The following is a 22,089-nucleotide window of genomic DNA, read 5'->3' on the forward strand; positions in this document are numbered from 1 at the left end:
TCCAGAACCCTGACCTCCCAGCACCCTGGCATCCAGCACCCTGGCGTACAGCACCCTGGCATCCAGCACCCTGGCGTACAGCACCCTGGCCTTGAGCACCTCGTCATCCAGGCTAGAGGACCCTTCCCAGGTTAAATCATAACATGGGTCCCACAGCATGGGCACCATCTGGAAGTGACAGAGAATAATAATAAGGCATGGGCACTGTCCAGAAATTGCGGAAAACATCTTGTCACCTTTAATGCTGTCAGGAGACCCATTCCATTATCATTACTCTTCCTCAAGAATTCCCTATAAATACCAGGTTCCTTAGCCTGGCTATGGTATGTTCGATTACGTTCATATACATCTTCACCTTCACACTCAATTTCTCTAAATCTAATAAGCCCACTCCATACATCTTAACTCTAACTTAAGCATCGGAGTGGCGACGCCGGAGAACCCCTCCGGCGCCCCCATTGACGAGTCTTCTTGTTTCTGGTGTGTAGATAGCCTTCACGACGAGGCGAGGAAGTTTGCTGCTATTTTATCCCCGGGGTCGTACCCACCCCCGGAGTCCCATTTTATGATAATCGCATCACCTATGATAAATCCTTACCTAACCCAAACATTTTTTTTCAACTCTTTGGTAAATTTTGATTTTGAGAAAATGATACTCCGAACCTAGTGAAATCTAAGCCGATTTCCGAACCTCAGGTTTGGGTTCTTGGGTTGACCTCAGAATCAAAGGAATCTTTTGGTGTGTGTATATACATATAGACCTCCATTATTATTATTTTAAAAATCTAAATTAGAGTAAAATCCAACTTCTCCACGGCGTCTTTTTCGAGCTGTTGCCTTTATTTTAGTCGAGTAATCGTTTTCAAGCAACTATAACAAGTAATTACGTACGCTCACGACAAATTTATACTATTTGCTTTCTTTTATGGTCATATATATTGAATTACTTTCAGACAAAAATTCATATAAAATCATATAACATGTCAATTTTATAAGATATATCTCCATCTGAAATTAAATGTATTAATTTATTTCGAAAAGATTATTTTTTAATAGAGATAAGAATCTGATGGAACCATCGAGATGTATATAGATTTGTGAAGTCTCTTAATTTAGTAATCACGATAGTACCTATTCATATATATAAATCACATCTAATATTATATGATACATAATATTTATCATGATATCGATAAAGCATAAAAAAAACATAATAATACAATTTCATTTTTTTAAACCATATAAGTGTTTAAATGATATCACATATATTATATATTTATAGACACACACAAACACACGCGCAGAAAGGGACAAAAGGATTTATCAGAGTGCGGCACAATGAGCAAGCAACTTTGGATCGTAAACTAACGACTTTGATTATATAAATCTAATTGCTTTATTACTAAGCATTAGTTGGCTTATGTTCTTGACCGAGGTGGTCCCACTGATTTAATTATACTGTGCTTGGACTAAGAATAATTCATATTTTTAACATATGATGATTTTATAATATCATTTAATGATTATATACATTTTAATTTTAACTAAATAAAAATATGATCTATATGTGTCATTGTCTTACATTAATTCACGCCCGATTTTCAAAACTAATTTACGAGGCTTTAAAATAAAAGTATACTTATAATCAAGTAATTGGAAACAATTTCATGCCATTTTATTTTATTATGTAATTTGCATGTCATCTATGTTAAAATCAAATTACAAAATCAATCCAAAATTTTTAATTCGAATCAATTTTTTTTTATCATTGAAAAAAATGCCCTAATTAAAACCTTTTATCAAAATCCATTCTTTTAGCTCGTCGATGATTTGTTTAGTTTATACATACCAGCAAGTCATGTGCTCGACAATTCAATTATTTGGGAAAAAACGTAAAAAGCTATAATAAAGAAAAAACATATGAGTTTTTAAAAAGTAAAAAAAATTTGTAAAAATGTATTTGGATAATTTAATAAAAACATATAATGGAATTTGAAAAATAAGATAAAGATAAAATAAAATAATGATTTTAGAGAAAAATGAGGATACATTAGTCATTTGATCAGATATAAATTAAAGAAGATATATATTAAATTTAGGGGTAAAATAAGAAAAAAATTTGGTGTGATTTAACACAAAAAAAAACGGTATGTATAAGGTCCACATATAGTATAGTATAATATTGATAATATAGTATACATACATACATTAAAATTGGCATAAGGTCTACGAATTGCAACATGAACTGGTCGTTAGTCGTTACCCACCGGAAAACCTAGTGCCTCCAGATATCTTACATTCGAGGGGCCGCAAAATTGTTTTAAAATATTTCACTCAAAAAAATATTTTAAAATATTATATCGAAGGTATCTTCTGAGCAATTCGTATATTTTAATTTAATATTAGTAGAATTTAATATATGGTTGTATTTCAGTGGTTTCATAATTTATACTGTTTAGTATCAATTGTTTCTATTTAATTATATTTTATATTTTACATTTTATTACTTAGTTTTTCCTACTTTAGGATAATATTATTTTTATATAAACAAAAAACATTTCTGCCTATTTAGTAAAATAATTCAAATGACGCGGCGAATTGATATTATCGCCTACAAGATTGTCCGATCAATATGGACGACATATGCGGTTAGGAATTGTAGAAATTTGGTTTTTTTTGAAATGACAATGTTTTTTTCTAAAAAAAAAAAAGGAAGAGAAAATTAGTTCGAAGTGTATATAATAATTTAATAAATTTATCTTTCATAGATAACCATTTGACTAATAAAATAAATATAAATACAATCATTTCAATGTATATTCGAGTTGTTGAAATTGATTAACGTTTAGTCACTTGTCATAAATTTGATTACACTTGCTAACTTTTTCTCGAATGAGTCATTTACTGCGATGCGATTTTTCTAATCAGAGGATAACATTAATTGTAACTATATCAGTCATCAATGTATCACATACTATTTCTTTAGCTTGGAATTTTTTTTTTAAAAAAAATATATAACCACAATGTTATCATGTCGGGCAGATAAGAGACCGTGTAAATTATAATCTCGTGGCGTGTTATGAGAGAAATAGTCCAATTCAATAACGACATGTATATTTTGACATTGAACAATAGTTATTATTTGGAAGTTTTCAAAAAGAAAAATAAAAATAAAACTATTTCACCATCACGTATAAATAGATGTGACAATTTATTTTAATTATGTGTCTATATAAAATTTTCAAAATATTTGATATAGCTCTCTCCCACCACGTATCGATTTGGACAAGTCAATTTCTCGATTAATGTAAACATTAAATTATGGGCAAATTTCTGAAAATATTATTTAATTAATATATATATATATAATTTGATGATGTTCAATATATATATTATTAACATGGGGCAAATCTCACTATTGCATTAACTAAATTAAGAAAAATATGTTTGTCTATGTAAGCTTGTTCGAATACTTCCTCAGTCTCAAATACATAGTCCTACTTTTTATTTTACACAGATTAAGAAAAAATTATTAGGAAAGTAAATTTTATACAAACAAATGATTGCACAATTTTCAATGTGTAATTAATAGGGGTATATTAGTAAATGAATGTACAAAAAAATTACTAAATATGGTATATGACTATGTATTTATGACAAATAAAAAAGGAAACGTAGACTATATAATTGAAACGGATGGAATATAATTTACTTTGAATGCAATTATACAAAATTTCTCTATTAAAACTGATGTTTTGACTATATATTTATTAAGTTACCCAAATAATATAAAATTCTTCTACGATGACCTATTTACAATAAAGTTTCACTCAAATCAAGATTTTTTTTTTGGTTTGAAAACAGAGCTCTTTTTCGAAAATACAACTCAGCTTAAATGGTTGTTTCTTTTACTCGGGAAGGAGATATATTTGTTACAACAGGATCAGTCTATGCTAGCACAGTCCAAGCATTTGAGATGTTCATGTGAACATCTCAAATGCAAAAAAATATGGACCGTTGGATTTCCATTCGGGCAGTGCCCAAATGGGATAGCATAAACTAAACTGTTACGGTTCAGTCTATGCTAGCACAGGAACACTGTCCATGTGCTGCATCCAAGTGTCCAATATTTTTTTACATTTGAGATGTTCACGTGAACATCTCAAATGGAAAAAAATATGGGCCGTTGGATTCCCATTCGGGCACTGCCCCGAATGGGATAGCATAGACTAAACCATTACGGTTCAGTCTATGCTAGCACAGGGACACTGCCCATGTGCTGCATCCAATGACCCAATTTTTTTGCATTTGAGATGTTCATGCAAACATCTCAAATGCAAAAAAATGTGGGCCGTTGGATTCTCATTTAGGCACTGCCCGAATGTGATATCATAGACTAAACCGTTATGGTTCAGTCTATGCTAGCATAGGGACATTGACAACAATACATAAAATTCAAGATATATATCATTTTAAATATAAAATCTTGATATCAAATAAATTACAAAAATAAACAATAAAAAATTTTAATTAATGATAAAATAAGCTTTTAGAAGAGAAATAGAAAAACTTTAGTAGTGTTGGATGACAGCATTTATTAAGTTATTGTTTTGTAGTGAAAAAAGGTAAAATGGCCATTGCACCAATCGAGTGGGTAATGGACACTTGACTTCTTCCCCCTTTCTGTTCTCAAAGGGTCAGTGGTCACATCACAACAGACGACCAAGACTTCACTAAATATATGTATTTATTTACTTATTTTATTTTATTTGCACTTTTATTAACTTTTTGAGAATATTCTTTTGAATAAAATAAAGAGATCAAAACACACACACATGACCAATCATATGTGCAGCGCACACGGTCGTTTCTCTGCAACTTATTGCTTATTTTATTTTTTTAGAAAAATAAAATGAAATTGAAAATGACTTATCAATTTATTCGTTTCATTCAATGGTAATGTCACCCATGTTATCCAGTGGACCCATCGTGGCAAGTGGGAACGAACGATCATCTCCCAAAAGTTCATAGTTTATTTCAAGTGTCACAATTTTTTCTATTAGGAATGAGTTTTTAGGTTTTACCATTTATATACTATGGTTGAATAAGAATTTGGTGATATTTTGAATCTTCGAATTTTTTCTTCTGTTGGTTGTATTTTATTAGTTTTATCTAATCATATTCGTCATACAATTTCATTTTCGAGATAATTCTTAGGGTATAATTTTGAATATTTCGAATCAAACATGAAAATAAATTGACGTTGTGCCCTGATTATAAAACTTCTATTTATTGTCGTCTTCTCCATGAGAATTGAGAAATAATATCTATTACAACATAGATATTCACAACTCATTGATCAAGAGGCATGATTACATCAAGAGTGCTACATGGATGTTATTTATGATGTACCAATTCGATAGTTTTAGGATTACACATGCTGAGTTATGTTATGTCTGGTTCAAATGTGGCAAATTTTGCTATATCCTTTTATTTTATTTAAAAGAACAGCTTTATTTCAAATCTTAGTAATGTAATTCATTCAAATAATTACAATAAGATATTAATAAATTTATACATATATTTAACAGTATGAAATGATTTCAATTAAAATATAAATATTATATAACATCATACTACATATTGTAGGATTAATTAGTAATTGGAACGATCATCTCCCAAAACTTTATAGTTTATTTCAAGTGTTATTATTATTTATTAGGAAAATGAGTTTAAGATTCTGATGATGTCGAAATTTTACCTCGGGTTCGGTCTGGTAGAATGGATCCTCCAATTCCTTTATAGAATATGTCGGGTCGGGTATCAATGAAATCTGCGCAAGCAACAGCTAGGTCAAGGGGCGCCGAAAGTGTTTTCGGCGTGACCCATCCGATGCCTAAGTCAGTGTCTTGAAGGCAGAGGGTATGATTAATGCGAAAACTGAGAGATATGAGTGCGTGAATGTAAAAGTGAGAGTGAATGTGTGATGAATAATGAAGAGTAAGTAATGAATAATGAATAGTGCAACCATCACAATACCTGTATTTATAGGAAAAGAATAATAAGTTACCTAGTAGAATTATAACATGTCTTGGACTAGAACTCTTCATCCATTGGTCCCTTTGTAAGCTTATCTCTATCTCGTGAATATTTGAAAAGATCCGGGCTTATCTCATATATATTAGAGTCCTACCTGAACTCGAAAAAGATGCATGCGGCCTATTAGGCCCAGCCCAAGTCGGCCCATAAAATACCAGCCCTGGTCATATATGGTAGACCCATTATAAACGGGCTCGGGTTGAAATATTTTCTCGGGATAACAGATTCACAATTTTATATGGTATGGTTCAATATGGTGAATCTTTGAAGTTTTCTCCTATTTGTGTTATTCAATTATTTTTTAACTGAAAGTACAAGTTCTATAATATGGTCAACTCGAAATTTTGTACATGTATATTTATTTGGATGAAGGAGGCGCTAGACAAAAAAGAATTTGAACAGTTTGCTATTTGAACCTGGGCTACTTGGAATGAATGACTTCAGATTGTTCATAAGCATGACCGAAACGAGGCTGGTTTCTCTTTGGATTGGAGCATCACGTTGCTCCAAGAATTTCAAAGGGCTCGTCGTTCTCTCCGATTACAACCGACCAATCTGCACAACATAGCTCCGACAAGATGGCTTGCACCCCCTTTCAACCACTTGACAATGGATGTTGACGCTGCAGTACTTTAATGATTAGACCTGGCCACGGTCCGGGTCCGGGTCGGACCTGCCGGGTCCAGGTCGGCTTTTAGCCAACCCTTAACCGGCCCGCCAATGGCCGGTTCCGGTCCGGGTCGGTGAACCGGCGGTTCCGGTCCGGGTCCGGTTAACCGCCGGTTCAGGATTCGGGCTAACCCGTGCTATTTTTAAAAAAAATAAAAAAGTTTGCAGCGCGCTAAATTCGAAGGGAAAACGCCCCAGCGCTGCCAATGCAGTGCTGGGGCGCTGCACCTTCGAAATTTAATTTTTTTTAAATTTTTAAAAAGATTTTTAATAAGACATATTCATTAAATAATCTCAATCAAATATTTTATATCTCCATAATAAAAATCTATTATATTTATTAAATAAACAATATATTAAAATTTCAACATCTTAATATCTTATGACTTAATATTACAAATCTATTATATTTTATTCTACTTCACTCGCATTTCCTCCCGTCGTAGTTCCGGATGTTCCTTCGGTATCATCTTCGTTTTCTTCATCACTTTGAATATGTTGTGTTTGAGTAGCGGCTTTTGACCAATCATTGAGCAAAGATTGGGCTTCCAAATTTTCCGGCCTTAAGCTAGAACGTCTCTCGTCCAATGTATTTCCTCCAATACTAAATGTTTGCTCCACTGCAACTGTTGAAACCGGACAAGCTAGAATTTCTTTTGTCATTATAGCCAAAATTGGATATATTTGTGTTTTTTGCGACCACCATCTCAAAATGTCGAAGTTTTCCTCATCTGTATCACTAAAATCAAAAGTAGTGGTAAAATAATTCTCAAGTTCCTGACTGGAACTTGAGGATCCTCGTGGACGTTTCGTCCGTTCCCTTAATAAAAGTTGTGCTTTAGTAAGTTTAAAAGTAACATTACTAGTTGCAGTGGATTGTGTTTCATGTGAAACAATTTGTCCACCATATTTGATGTTATATTCATTATAAATATCAAGTAAAATGAGTTTTAATATTAAACAAAATCAATGAGATAGAAGGAATCGTTTCCGCAATAGGCTCCAAAGATTCATAATATAATGTTAACATGTCGCTTAAACCATCTAATTTAAGTCTAGGATCTAAAACAAAATCACATAAAAAAATTTCAGGAATGAGCAAAAAATATTTTTTCCATTTTGCTTTCATGACGAGAATACATTGAGATAAAACACTATCATTAGAATTAACATGTTCATGAAAAATACAAGCAATGTTGCAACAATGTGTTAAAACTAAATGCGAAGTATGGTAATAAACACCGGATAATTGGTCACTAGCATCATTAAAAACTTTTAAAATTTCACAAATACTAGTGCATATGTTCCATTGATTTGAAAACAAATAAATATCACGAACTTGAACAAATTGATGAAAAAATGTACATAATAAATCTTTATATTCAAAAAAGGATAATAACAATTTATATGTTGAATTCCAACGAGTTGGAACGTCTCGTGCAAATCGCTTAGGCTTCATACCATTTACTCTACACAATTTTCCCCATTGCTTCATAACTTGGGGGTGCGTCCATAAATAATGAATAACGTTTCTAATTGGTTGAATATGTGTGCCTAAATTTTTTAGCCCATCTTGAACACACAAATTTAAAATATGACATGTGCATCTAATATGAAAAAATTTGCCACCTAGTGATGGTTTACATATTTTAATAAGCTCACTAATACTAGAAGTATTTGCACTAGTATTATCAAAAGACATTGAAAAAACTTTGGTAGTTAGACCATATTCTTCAAAAATAACAAATATAAGTTGCGAAATATTTTGTGCCGTGTGTGATTCGTTGAAACATCTATATACAAGCAACCTTTTTTGAATGTTCAAATTATTATCAATCCAATGACATGTAATACCCATATATGAACAACTTTGCCAATGATCACTCCAAATATCGGAACACAAAGAAACTTTATTATTCAAACTATAAAATTCCTTAATTAATTCTTTCTTTTGATCAACGACTAACTTTTTCATTGTGCGTTTGAGACTATTTCTTGGAATACGTCTAATAGAAGGATTTGCACTTGTAAAAAGCCAATTTTCAAAAGATAATTTATCGCTAAAAGTAAAATAAAGTTGTTCAACCGCACAAAATTTAGCCGTTTCTTCTCTAAATCTAGCTTCGTTATATATTTAAATAGTTGAGATTCATTATCCGATTGAGAAGAGAATGCCAGAATTTGAGTGTTTGACCACGATCAATACCAATTTCCATCGGATGATTTTTCTCGATATGCCGCGTTAAAGTTCCATAACCACCTCCTTGTTTAAATTTGTAACATTTTGAACAATATTTGCATTTGGCTTGCAAATCACCGGAGGAAAGCGTCACCTTGTCGAAGTGTTTGGTGAAGATATCGGATGTCGGGCAAGGCACCGCTCGAGTTTGTCTTTGAGAGGTCGTCGAATCGTTCATACTTTCTTGACTTGCATGATGACGTGGTGGTGGTGGTGGTTGTTGTTGTTCAACTTGTTGTCTTTGTTGCGCCTCTTGTCTAATTTCTTGAATTTCATCATCGGAATATTCAAGATCAAATCCATCGACATTGAATTGAGGATACTCGACCTCAGGTGGTATGATGCTCTTTTCCTTTCCTTTTCGTTTGTCACCCCTATGACTTGATCCCGCTCCGGACATTTGTAATTGTATAAATATGAAAATAAATCAACAATTGACAATAAACCAATAATCGAAACTTGATATTTTTGATAATTCAAGAAATTAAAAGGAATTGAGAATAGAGAGAATGAAGATAGAATTGTGTAAAAAAAATGAAAGAAGGTTGGGGGTATTTATAGATAACAAATAGGTTTAAAAAAAAAATCCGATTGACCCGCCGGGTCGGGCGGGTTTCAACGGCCACGAAATCGTGGCCGTTGAGAGATCCAACGGCCACTTGCTAGTGGTCGTTGGATCATCTGGCGCCCCGATGGGGTCACGTGTCCAACCCGGCGGGTCAGACCCGCCGGGTTGCCGGTTTTCCTAAGGGAAAACCGGGACCGAACCGCCTAGTGTCCGGTCCGGTCCTAGTTATGGGTCGGGCCCGTTGACCCGGTTAACCGGCCCGTTGACCATGGGTCGGTTCCGGGCCGGCTCCGGCCCTTGGCCAGGTCTAATATTAACTCCAACTCGTATGCAATATGTAGAATCGAGAAACCACCTGCTATTCATGTTTATGCGGAATTGGAGGCGATTAGAGGGGGGTTGCAGTTTGTGGTTAACGTAGGAGTGCAGATTCACCAAATATCAATAGATTCTATCTTGGCGGTGCAAACAGTTACTAGTTTTGAGAAAGATTTGAGTTACACGGGTTCCATGGCCGATGAAATCCGAATTCTACTTGAGATGAGCCCCGTCACTAACTCAGGTGCGCATGACGACAAATGTAGTGGCTCATTCTCTTGCTTCTTTTGATATTTCTTCCCCTATTCCGATTGTTTGAGAGTAGGGAAACTTTTCATTTTGGTTGATAGATCTTGTAACGAAAGACTTGATTCTCGATTAATAAATTAGCAACCTTTACCGTAAAAAAAGGAGGACGAGATCATCATGAGGATGAGTTAGTCTGTTGTGAGACGGTTTCACGAATTTTTATCCGTGAGACAGGTCAACTCGACCCATGTTTACAATAATAAGTAGAGTAACACTTCTGTGAGACGGTCTCATCCGTGAGATTAGTCAACCCTACCCATATTTATAATAATAAGTAATACTTTTGGCATAAAATGTAATACTTTTTAATGGATAACTCATATAAGAAACCAATTTCAAAAAAATGGCCTTTGAGACCGTCTCATAGTAGTTTTGTCTAATAAGTAATATTTTGTCCATAAAATTTGATATTTTTTTGTAATGACCCAATTAAAATATCCGTCTCACATGATTTTTTTTTTTTTTTTTTTTGTGTGTATGAGAATCGATATTGGGTACAATATGGAGTTTCAACATGTCATCATCATCACGATGATAACTTTCCTACAATAGGAGAAATACTACATACGATAAGATAATGTATTCGTGAGCTCGCAACCAATTCAAGGGGTGGGGTTATGTTAGGAGTGCTACTCTGTAGTTAGGGCTGATTAAAAATTTTTAAAAACCGTCTGAATCGACTGCACCACATTGTATCACACCACACTGTACTGCACCGTTATATCTCATTTTTTTAAAATAACCGCGGTTAAGGAAAAAAAAGATAAAAATATTTGGCCAAAACCGCACCGTCCCGCACCGCCATGTACAATTTTATTTAGCTAGAGTTGTATTTAATAACGAGCACTATACATAATAGATTTTCTACTTTCGCCGCCATCACTCTCTCAACTCTCCTTCAATTTTTTTTCCTCTTTCTCTCTTGTTATTTTGTCGCTTGATTGTTATTTTATATAGTTTTATTTATTTTGTTTATTATAGTTTTCATTCATTATTCTAAATAATTTGAATAGTTTTATTTTTTTAAATTATACTTATCATCCAAAAAAAATCGCGAACCGACCACCACCACCACTTAAAATCGCCCAAAGCCGCGAAATTGATTTTACATACAAAACCGCCAAACTGCAACTTGCAGTTTGGTTTGAATTTATTCAAAAAAAAATTACAAAACCGCACTATGATCACCCCTGTACACTAAAAAAAGGTTTGAATTTCTTAAAAAAAAAAATCGCAAAACCGCACCATGGTCACCCCTGTCTGTAGTGTAGGTCATGGTACGAGAATCACACTTGTTGAGTTTTGTGCTACTTTTGGTTCTAAGTCGCAAAACTTGTTATTTCTTTTAAATTTATTTATTTAGAAGTATAAATTTAATTTGTTTGAAATTTTAGTTGTGCAATTGTTTCAGTTAATTAAAACTAGCAATTTTGCACACGTACGTGTGTTATATATTGTATACAAATATCAAAATATAAATGAATGTAATTTAGATGAGTTATTTTAAATTGATAATATACATAGAGAATGTTATCTTAAAATAAAGTGATGTAAGAATAATTTTAAAAAAGAGAAATAAAATTTATTATATAAGACGATAAGAAATGCAAAAAAGTTGGAAAAAAATTTAAAAAATTGCAAGCGGTTTGCAAATTTGATGTGGATTTTTGGATTAAGAAATGGGTTAGTGGGATTTTCAAATTTGATTTAGGTTTGAAGTTTTAAAGTTACGAAATTATATTCAAATATTACTTGTGAAATATCATGACAATTTATTATTAAAAAAGACCAATTTAGTCTCACCGCTTAATTTACCATGACAGTTTTTCTAAGGAATTGATGTATTATAATATGGTAAGATGAAAGTATTAATAAATTTATACATTTATAATGGTATGAAATGATTTCAAATACAAATATAAATATTATATAATAACTTACTTATATATTAACGTATATACGGTGTAACTAGGGTCCTATATTTATATTATATATTATATTATAAGCATCATAATATCAATTTTTAGTATCTTGGTGTAACTAAAAAAATACCTCTATCAAACTGAAAAAAAAAAATTCAAATTTTATTTTACAAAATGTTTTAAAAACGTATTTTAGTAAATATCTATTATTTATTATGACTTTTTACTAAAGTTAAAAATGGTCTTTACTAACTACTTTGTTATGGTGGTGAATTTTTTTAAAATAGTTCATAAATACCTTGCAACCTCCACTATATATTTACACTACATTTAAATCAAATTTTGGTTTGAATTATCCTCAAAATTTTGGTTTGCTCATCCGATATCATTAGAGCCGTCAATTTAAAATAACTCAATTTGTGAAATGGGTTAGGCCTGTTGGGTCGGCCCGGTCCGCCACATAATTTAAGTGGGTTGGATTGAAATTTTTTTAACCCACCAAAAGGTGGGCCTAGATGGGCCAACCCGTCAAGGCCCGCGACCCGCGCGGGTTGGCCCGCGGGCCTGAAGAATTAATAATTTATTTTTATTTTTATTGTGATATATGTATTTTTTAATAAAATTTGTGAATTTTTTTTGTATTAATTACTTTATATAAAATTTACACACATGAAATCAATAATTAAACTTTTTATTAATATGTTTTTATTAATATTTATTTATGAAATGATATTTATAATTAATTATAATATTTATTTATTTATTTTTATTTGTCGTAAGCCAACCCGCGGGCCGGCCCGCCTAACCCGCAACCTACATTGGGTTGGGTTGAGTATTTCCAGCCCGCTAGGATGGTGGATCGGCCCGCCATCGACCCGCCAAAAGGTGGATTTTTGGTAGGCCGCCCCGCCCCGCCATGAGTTGGCCCGTTTGACAGCTTTAGATACCATCTTCCATAATTTTTACCCTCTTTTGAATTCTTTTTTTATCTCATACGGATCAAAATACCTGCATGTTCATATGTATTCATAAAAGAAAAAAAATTGTCGATTAACTTGTCAATTTTTTAATTTAGTCCATTAGTTTTTCAAAGTTTGATTTTTGGTACACCAACATTTATTTCGATCATTTGGTTAAATTGCTAATGTTACACCAGAAAATGCTGACATGTCAAGCTGCGACGAAAACTGGATCAAATAACAGAAAATTAAAATTTAGTGTATAAAAATCAAACTTTGAAAAGTTAATACAATATAAAAAAAAAACTGACAGATTAATAGATAAAAAAATCATTTTTCCTTCAATTTTTTTTTTAAAAAAAACAACACAATATATATACATGCATATATATATGTATATGTAGAATAGAATATTCTCAAATCCTCATTTAGTCATTTATTTTAAACTTTCTTCAAATTTATCTCCAATAATATCACATTACTTATCCATGTTGGTTACAAACCATTATATAATCTACATCATCTGATTTATTAAATTTTCAAATATTTATTTTCATCCAAATTAAATGATTTTTTTATGATAAAACTTTATTACAATAATATATATAAATATAAGAAGTTTATGCATAACACACACACAACATATGTTGAGTACGAGTATATATATAATTATAATAGAAACCTACGTAGTCACTAATTTTTAATTGATTTGGTGATTATTTATTTAAAATTACAATCATATCCTCATCATATTTTTTATTGGTGGGGTGAGGTTGAATATCATTATCACAAAATTGACACGTGAACTCATGGAAGTTTTTGTGCGAGTAAGTTTCGTAGAAACATATCTATATCCGTTAGATGGATCGACCTAATCCATAAGAGTTTTTTTGCATGAAGAAACGGTGCCGTGGTTAAATGTGCAACTTTTAAAGACCTCGGTACAATCAGATCAAGACAAATTGATTAATCTTAATAGCATAGTTAAAATTAATTACTTTAATAATATCAAAACTTTGCCTTCTAGGGCTTTAATATCTCAATAATATATTAATGGTCAACTATTAGGTACTTCAATCACATTATTATTAGCTCTTGACTTTACCACAAAGATCTTTCTTTATGCACCAACAAATTTCCCAGAACTAACCCAAAACGTTCCTGATAATATTACATCCATTTGCCTCTTTTTGCCCCACCATATTATTTCTTTTTTTTTTTTTTAGAATTTTCTCCCAGTTAACTAATATTTTTTCCCCATATTTCATAATTTTCAACATAATTCTCGACCAAAGGACAAATTAAGTTCACTATATGAAAGTTTTGTTTCATGGTCAATCGTTATGCTTGATCTTTCATGTCATTAATCAAATCTAATAAACAAATAGATACTACCATATGTTTCTTGGTTAGTTAATTCTATACCAATAAGGAAGAATCATAGATTCTAATGCTTTGATCAATACTACGAGTCTACTTCCAATCACCATCAAAATTTCAACTATATAATTTGATATATTCTACGCCGAAAAAAATTTAATTTCGTGTTGGTTTCTATAGTTTAAAAATTTATCATAGTATCTATATATAAGATTATGTACCGAATATTCAGTCAATGTAATAAAGACTGTTAATATATTAATACACACGATTAACCCAACAACTAATTAAGAATACTTAGCAACTTCACCTACCAATTCAAGATCTACTATGCCAACCACCCAAATGACCAATGAATGAACGAATTATCGATTGAATGGATCCTTGGTGGAACAAACCACGGTCAATGTGGGGTTTACATTCTCAACATCAACATACAACTATGACAACAAAACCGCTTGATACGTGCGATGAAATGATGATTGATGAAAGATGAAAAGATAAATTGAAAGATAAGGATAACATATCTATTTTTAAACTGTAATTATTATAAAAGATTAAAATCAAACAGATATGATGCAAAATTAATCAGATGCATACATTGTCAAATGCAATTTCTTGAATAATAGAGAATTTTGGAAGATATGTTCTGCATCCTTTCGGGTCCTCCAAAGTCGTGGGGACGCTTTTGCTGCTTTTTTCTTTTGACCCCTATTCTTTTTTTTGGTAAGGATGTGTAACACAACCCGAAAAAGCATGCTGGCAACTCCATTTTCTTGGTGGTTGAGACTAAGACTTGGGCACCTACTATCTAGCTCACCATGGTAGGTGGATGTGAGTCATTGAAACACGTTTTTTCTTGGGTAGTTATCCATGGAACGACAAATATATTTGACGTCGATTGCCACACCTTTGTCTCTTGTCCGTGGTACAGTAGCAAGCACGAGTTTGCTACACCATTGTGCTTGATTTGCTAGCATGCAGTTCTAAGATGAAATGATATATTATACTTCAAATCTGTAATCAATAGCAGTGTCAAACAACAGTATTTCGCTTTAACATGTTCCTTCATGTGTAAACCAGAACGTATGTAGGTTCGAAATGGTAAAGAAGACTTAGAAATAAGCACTGGAGATGGTATGAACGTAAAAGCTCAAACAGAAAAGATGTCTTGTTGCTTGAAAGTTGAATATATATAGCAGGATATATATACCAGAAACATTGGAAATAAATATAATCAATCTTTCAACATGATTGCTTTTTTAATGTTGTGAATCACTCTCCAAAAAAAAAATGTTGTGAATCAAACTCCCCGGTGATGTAAAATGTTTGAAATCACAAAAAATCAGCAGTCCCATGAACCAAACTCGAACACTTATTAAACATGACTGTGAAAGAATCAAAAGGAACTCGTCACATTAGAGAAGGTCAAGAATTGTTAAAACAACATCACTTCACATGTATATGACCAAGAACACCGTCGTACAACGAGTCATCTATATCTCAGTGTCAAAGAGACGGATGGTCAGTCCAGAAACCATACTGCGAGCGAAAGGAATGTAGCTCAAACTGTACCTGAAATTTCCAGTAATGGTTGTGAGAATGCAAGTGTTGTCGTTAAGTCAACAGACAATACGTTTAAGAAAAACTATTGGCTCAGATCGAGCAACATATTATTTTCTAATTCCCCACTAAAGGAATTTTTACGAAAAATCAACTCTGGAATGAATACTCTAGCTGGTTTGTACAAGTGATAGTAAGTGACTAATTGTACATTGTAAAAATAGTAAAACATGTTAATAAAAGTGAACTCCAAAGTAATCCTAAGAGTTGATTAAACTGCAGGAAAATGATAAGGATAGAATTAATGTTTTAATCTGACTTACCAAATAAGAGCAACTATTTCACATATGATGGCAATGATTGTAAGAATCTTGCTGTGTATCTGCAAATTTAGAACATGAATCTCTAGTGAAAGTACATCCAAATGCTACATTGACTGAAATTCGCATAAAATATTTCACGTTTTAATATCTATCTTAATTATGAGAAGGAGGTCAACAGACTAAAGCGAGTGCAGTTTGGATATAATATAACTTCGTTTTAACAAACTATTTCAAGTGCTTTACAAATAGCAGCCAAACAAGTTTTATATTTAGTTCTAAGGTTAAAAGTATAAAAATGGCTGTGTTTCTTGGCTTATTAATTTCTTGGCTGCTTTACAAATAGCAGCCAAACAAGTTTTATATTTAGTTCTTAGGTTAAAAGTATAAGCACTAATGGCTGTGTTTCTTGGCTTATTAATTTCTGTGTTCAGGGTTTCAAAACTGTGGAAAGCCCAGCAAATCATCCATATGACATTTAAAAGTATTTTTAATTATAATAATAATCACTTTTTTAAAATGAAAATCAGTACATGTCTCGCACACATTCATTTCTACAAAATTATGATAAAATAAGATTGTTCAAATAAAATGGATAGCTGGACAATGCAATTACAAAGTTGGATAATACGAAAATTCTTATTGAGGCCTAGCATAAATGGAACTAAAACAGTTTTTATAGCAAAAAAGTTCCAAACAAATGTGTCAAGAATTAACCTCTTCCTACCCAAACTCTCGACTATTGACAGTTCTGAATAACTGCAAAAGTATAAGATAAACTTACCAATAGAGCACAAATGAGAGCCACAACAACACAACCAATATAAATTGCTGTAGCATATACTCGGACAGGATCAAGCATCATTCTTAACTGTTGGGCAGGCCCAATGAGGAGAGCCGTGCTGCCAATGCATATCCAAATTCAAAAATTCAAGAAAGAAAACACAAATACAAAAAAGTCCAGGAGCATTGAAGAAAATGGCCAATGTACAAAAGCAAGCACTCTGCTTATCTTCACACAATGTCAAGAATACAATAAACAATGTCTATCCAACATTTGCCTGCTACAATCAACTTTCAGTTAAGTATTTTCATATTATACTTATATTTTCCATTGACAAGCTTTGCCCAGAATACTAATATCCACTAGAATACAGACTACAGTTTTTGCAAAAAAAAAAAAAAAAAGAAGTGAATTTGTGGGTGTAATTTTTAAGATACACATGTTTTGCCCAAAAAATCTATTGAATTGCCCCAACATCTCGATCACCTTTCAGTCTTGCTGAATCCTAATTTCACATTCATAATCTAAGCTGATATAGTTTCTTCCAATGCAGAGCCCAAAAGAAACAAAACAACATTAATTAGCATATCTGAGCAATTTACCTTCCAACAGCCAGCACATTGCCAAAGGTGAATAATAAAGCAAATTTGATGGGCTTTGCAAACACAATCAGCGACTGCAAAGAAACACCATATATATACTTTATGTATTCAACTCTTAACTCGTAATAATAGTAAGTTTATGTAATAGAATTCGATCATCAGTCTATAAAGATTCAAAATTTCCAAGGGATTTCATACCAGGAACATACAAACAAGTCCAGCTAGCAAAAATGCAGCAAACCCATAAACCCTCTGCTCATGGGAATCGAAATTGCAAAAAAGAAAGGGTAAAAAATCAAGAAATTTCCAATCATCGCGAGCTGTTAGAACATTAAATTCTGATTATACCTGCATTGGGGAGAGAAAGCAGAGGCTCTCTGTCCCTTCCAGCAAGTAATCTTGCTGTTCTTCATCTGCATCTTCTGTAAACTTCCACATTACCGAAGATTTACCCACTCCTTTTGATCATCAATCGCTGAGTTTTAGATCATCTTTCATGGCTGGTCGGGGATCCAAAAGTCGTGTTTGCAGATTCGTTGGGGCTTTTCTGCAAAAACGGAAAAGTATTACAATAAGTCAATAATCACTAAGAATCCAACTGTCCAAGTGCGTTTTTCTTTTAATATTTTATTTTATTTTTTCTCACGCAACAACATTTCACATTTAAGCACGGATGTAAACGAGCCGAGCCGAGCCGAGGCGAGCCGAATTTTTGAATGTTCAAGTTCGGTTCATTTATAAACGAGCCGAGCCCGAGTTTATTTAACGAATATATTCATGGCTCACGAGCTTAAACGAGCTTTTATCGAGCCTAAACGAGCTTAATATATTTAAACTATAAATTTAAATATTCATTAAATTAATTAAAAAATAAATTATATATTTGAAAAAAATATAATATTATTATTAAAATTTGTAATTTTATTATAATAAATTAATTTTTATAGATTTTTCAATATTTTTCATAAGTTAAATGTAAATTTATATATTAAATATCAATACTATTATTTTTTGCGTCTAATAGATGACTTACAAGCTTGTTAACGAGCCTGTTAACGAGCATGTTCATGAGCTAACGAGCTAAATATTGTAAAGTTCGAGCTTGGTTCGTTTGCCTTAACGAGCCTCATTAAACGAGCTCGAACGAACTTTTAACGAGCCGAGACCCGAACTGTTCGCGAACTGTTCGTCTCATTTACATCCCCACATTTAAGGGGGGGAGTTTAGATATATTTAACTTAAAATAAATACTTAAATAAATTTTTTTTAAGGTTTCATCTTGAAACGACCCTAACTCTATAATAAATAAATATGCGGAAATTTTTTTTTTTTTTTCTACTAAATAAAATATGTACATATATGCCCATACATATATGCACAGAATAAAATCTTAAAATAAATTCATGACTAAATAAATAAACAATTTAAATACTTAAGAAAAATTGCATTCTTGAAAATAATTAAACATCTGAGTCAAGCCTAGAATTAAAAATCTACTGCATAAATAAAATAATTAAAATATGTGCATGCACTAAAACATTTAATAAAATATTCCCATAAACCTCAACCACTAAAAAAATATAATGTATCATGACAACATGCACGGTGACTCAGAGGCTGTCACGGTCACGGGGCTACTGCAGCGCTGCTCATACGTCCTCACCACCGGTAGGAGTAACCTGCTCCTCTACGTACTCACCTGCACCATATCAGTGTAGTGAGCCTAGAGGCCCAACATGCATACTAACAAGGGTTTAAAATAATTTAAATCAATTTAATACTAATACCTACATATACATGAATGAGCATGCTTAAAAATTTCATAACATAACTTACATAAATAAACATAAATAACATAATACATAACAAACATAATATCATACATACTGAGTTGTTGAGCACTTATTTTCTTAACATCGAATGGTCCTATCCGTAAGTGTGACCCATAGTGCGACTGATCAGTCTAAGAAACCATCGTACGAGGCTGGTGGCGAACCACCCATACATAAATGGCAGAAAACTGCCCATACATAAATGGCCACACTACTTCAATTTCCACCTAAAATATTTTATTTGCTCAACCATAGAAATTAAATCATAGCATAAAAATTGATTTCATGAATGCATGTACTTAAATAAATTGTGTGTCCTTCATATATATTTAATTTAATTTTCTTACTAACATATAAATATTAAAATAACTTAAATGCATAAAAATAATTAAATATATAATCAGGACACATGCAATTTTTCTCATGGATGGTTCTGGACTGCTGGCCCTACACTCATGCCCAATAACTTAACTTTAAGACTTGGCCCATTAAGACTAAATTAGGCCCAATAACACTGACCCTGGCCCAATGGGCCCAAAAACCCATTAACATGCCCAATAACTTTCATGGGCTCCCAAGCCCATAAAAATTTCTGGCCAACTTAAAAATTTAAATAAAAATTATTAAAAGCCCAAAAATAATTAAAATAACCCAAAATAATTTAATGTAACCCAAATAAATTAAATGGTACTAATTAAATTTTTTGGGAATTTAATTAGTCCATTTAACTCCTAACTAACTTAAAAAAAACTTAAAAATAAAGATACCCGAGCCCAATTAAAATAGCCCGGACCCGGACCCACTTAGCTTAACCCATATTATTTTAGACTCGACCCGGACCACATGACCCGACCCGGATCCACCAACACCCAAAAACCCGAAACCCTAATCTTCCTCTTCCTACCCTCTCGGCCGCCGAGGGCTTGGGCAGCAGGCCTTCAACGCCTGCTGCCGCCCTGCTCCGGCCACGACCGGCCGGAGCGCCGCCGGCAGGACCTCCCCAGGGTCCTGCCGGTTCGAACCCCACCATGGTTCCAACCCCATGCTTACCCTACGCTGAACCCGATGCTTCCCAACCCAAAACCCTAATCTGCTCTCGGCCGAGCACTTGAGTGAAGAAGGTGACCACCTGGGCTCGTTTGGCTCGAACCACTCGAGCCACCCGAGCCCAGACCACATACCCACACCCCAGGAGACCTAGCCATCAGCCGAACCATGCATGGAGAGAAAGAAACCGTGAGCATGCCATGAATTCGAAGCACAATGCACAAACAACAACATTAAATCGATTTTTTTTTCTGAAAAATACTAAAAGGATTTAGATGCCTACCATAACTTACATGATATATATACTGATATGGCGTAAAAATGAGAAAAAGATCATGCCTTTCACCGTAGATATGGATTTAACACGTGTAGGAAGGACTTCGGGACGACGGGACGACCTTGGCTTGCTTGGAACCTTGAAACCGATCTTCTATGGAGTTTTAGGGCTGAAGATCGATGAAGAAGATGATGAATGGTTGGGGTGGGTGTCGGCTGAGTGAATTATCGTGGGAGGTAGGGATAGGGTTAGGTTTTGGTTTATTAGAAAATAGGGTAATTAAGTATATAATTAAGGATATAATATATATATAAAATATAACTTAACCAAAACTCTAAAAGAAATCTTTAAAAATCTGAAATATTATTGAAAATCCCGAAATTAAAATTTAGGGAATTTTTAAAAGTGATTAAAAGTCATTATCTTGACTAATTTTGGATAAAATGACCCCTAAAATTAAATAAAATTAAATACTTAAAATTTTGAGATAATAAAACTCAAAATAATATTTTAAGGCTCCAAAAAGGCTCATAAAATAATTTGGCTAGAAAGTTGTCATCTCGTCCGTCCACGGTCCCGTCTACGCGATTAAATAATAAAAATACTAAAAATCATAAAAATCACTAATTATGGGTTAAATGCTTAAAAATAAATTAAATCATGCATAACTAATTCACATAATTATTTAACCCATAAATCATAAATTTAAATAATTAAATATCCTAATTATGCAGGCGGATTTATGTAATTAAAAATACCGGGTATTACAGTTCTCCCCCCCTTAAATTGAATTTCGTCCTCGAAATTAAAGTACTTACCCGAACAACTCCGGGTAGCGAGTCCTCATATCCTCCTCGGTCTCCCAAGTAGCTTCCTCCTCCGAGTGATTCAGCCACTGGACTCTGACCATCGGTATGACCCGCGTCCTAAGCCTCCGCTCCTCCCTAGCCAAGATCCGCACTGGTCTCTCCTCGTACACAAGATCTGGTGGCAACTGTAAGGGCTCGAAATCCAACACATGCGACGGGTTGGAGACATATCTCCGAAGCATGGATACATGGAAAACGTTGTGCACTGCCGCTAGCCCTGGAGGTAGAGCTAAACGATAGGCCAACGTGCCAACTCTCTCCAAGATCTCGAATGGCCCTATATATCTCGGATTAAGCTTGCCTCTCCGTCCAAAACGCGCTACTCCCTTCAT

At 33.2% G+C, this 22,089-nt stretch overlaps 1 protein-coding gene across 1 annotated transcript; it reads right to left on the reverse strand.

Moving 5' to 3' along the window:
* Nucleotides 1-15,095: 15,095 nt before the first annotated feature.
* On the reverse strand, nucleotides 15,096-18,312 carry LOC140865597 (uncharacterized). Its single transcript, XM_073270277.1, has 6 exons — nucleotides 18,081-18,312; nucleotides 17,931-17,984; nucleotides 17,733-17,806; nucleotides 17,131-17,248; nucleotides 16,350-16,408; nucleotides 15,096-16,038 (listed from the first exon to the last, which is right to left on the reverse strand). Exons 1-6 carry the CDS (start codon nucleotides 18,168-18,170, stop codon nucleotides 15,960-15,962), a joined length of 474 nt encoding a protein of 157 aa, XP_073126378.1. The 5' UTR covers nucleotides 18,171-18,312; the 3' UTR covers nucleotides 15,096-15,959.
* Between the last annotated feature and the right edge of the window lie 3,777 nt (nucleotides 18,313-22,089).

This window comes from Henckelia pumila, chromosome 4 (genome assembly GCF_033568475.1).
Source record: "Henckelia pumila isolate YLH828 chromosome 4, ASM3356847v2, whole genome shotgun sequence".
In the NCBI taxonomy this organism is placed as follows: Eukaryota; Viridiplantae; Streptophyta; class Magnoliopsida; order Lamiales; family Gesneriaceae; genus Henckelia; species Henckelia pumila.

Excerpts from the sequence above, each read along its gene's own strand:
- LOC140865597 (XM_073270277.1), bottom strand. The coding sequence starts at position 18,170 with ATGTGGAAGTTTACAGAAGATGCAGATGAAGAACAGCAAGATTACTTG. Across the intron at positions 17,807-17,930 it reads GACTTGTTTGTATGTTCCTG|TCGCTGATTGTGTTTGCAAA; the intron begins GTATGAAATCCC and ends GTTTCTTTGCAG. Across the intron at positions 16,039-16,349 it reads GAAATAGTTGCTCTTATTTG|GTACAGTTTGAGCTACATTC; the intron begins GTAAGTCAGATT and ends TGGAAATTTCAG.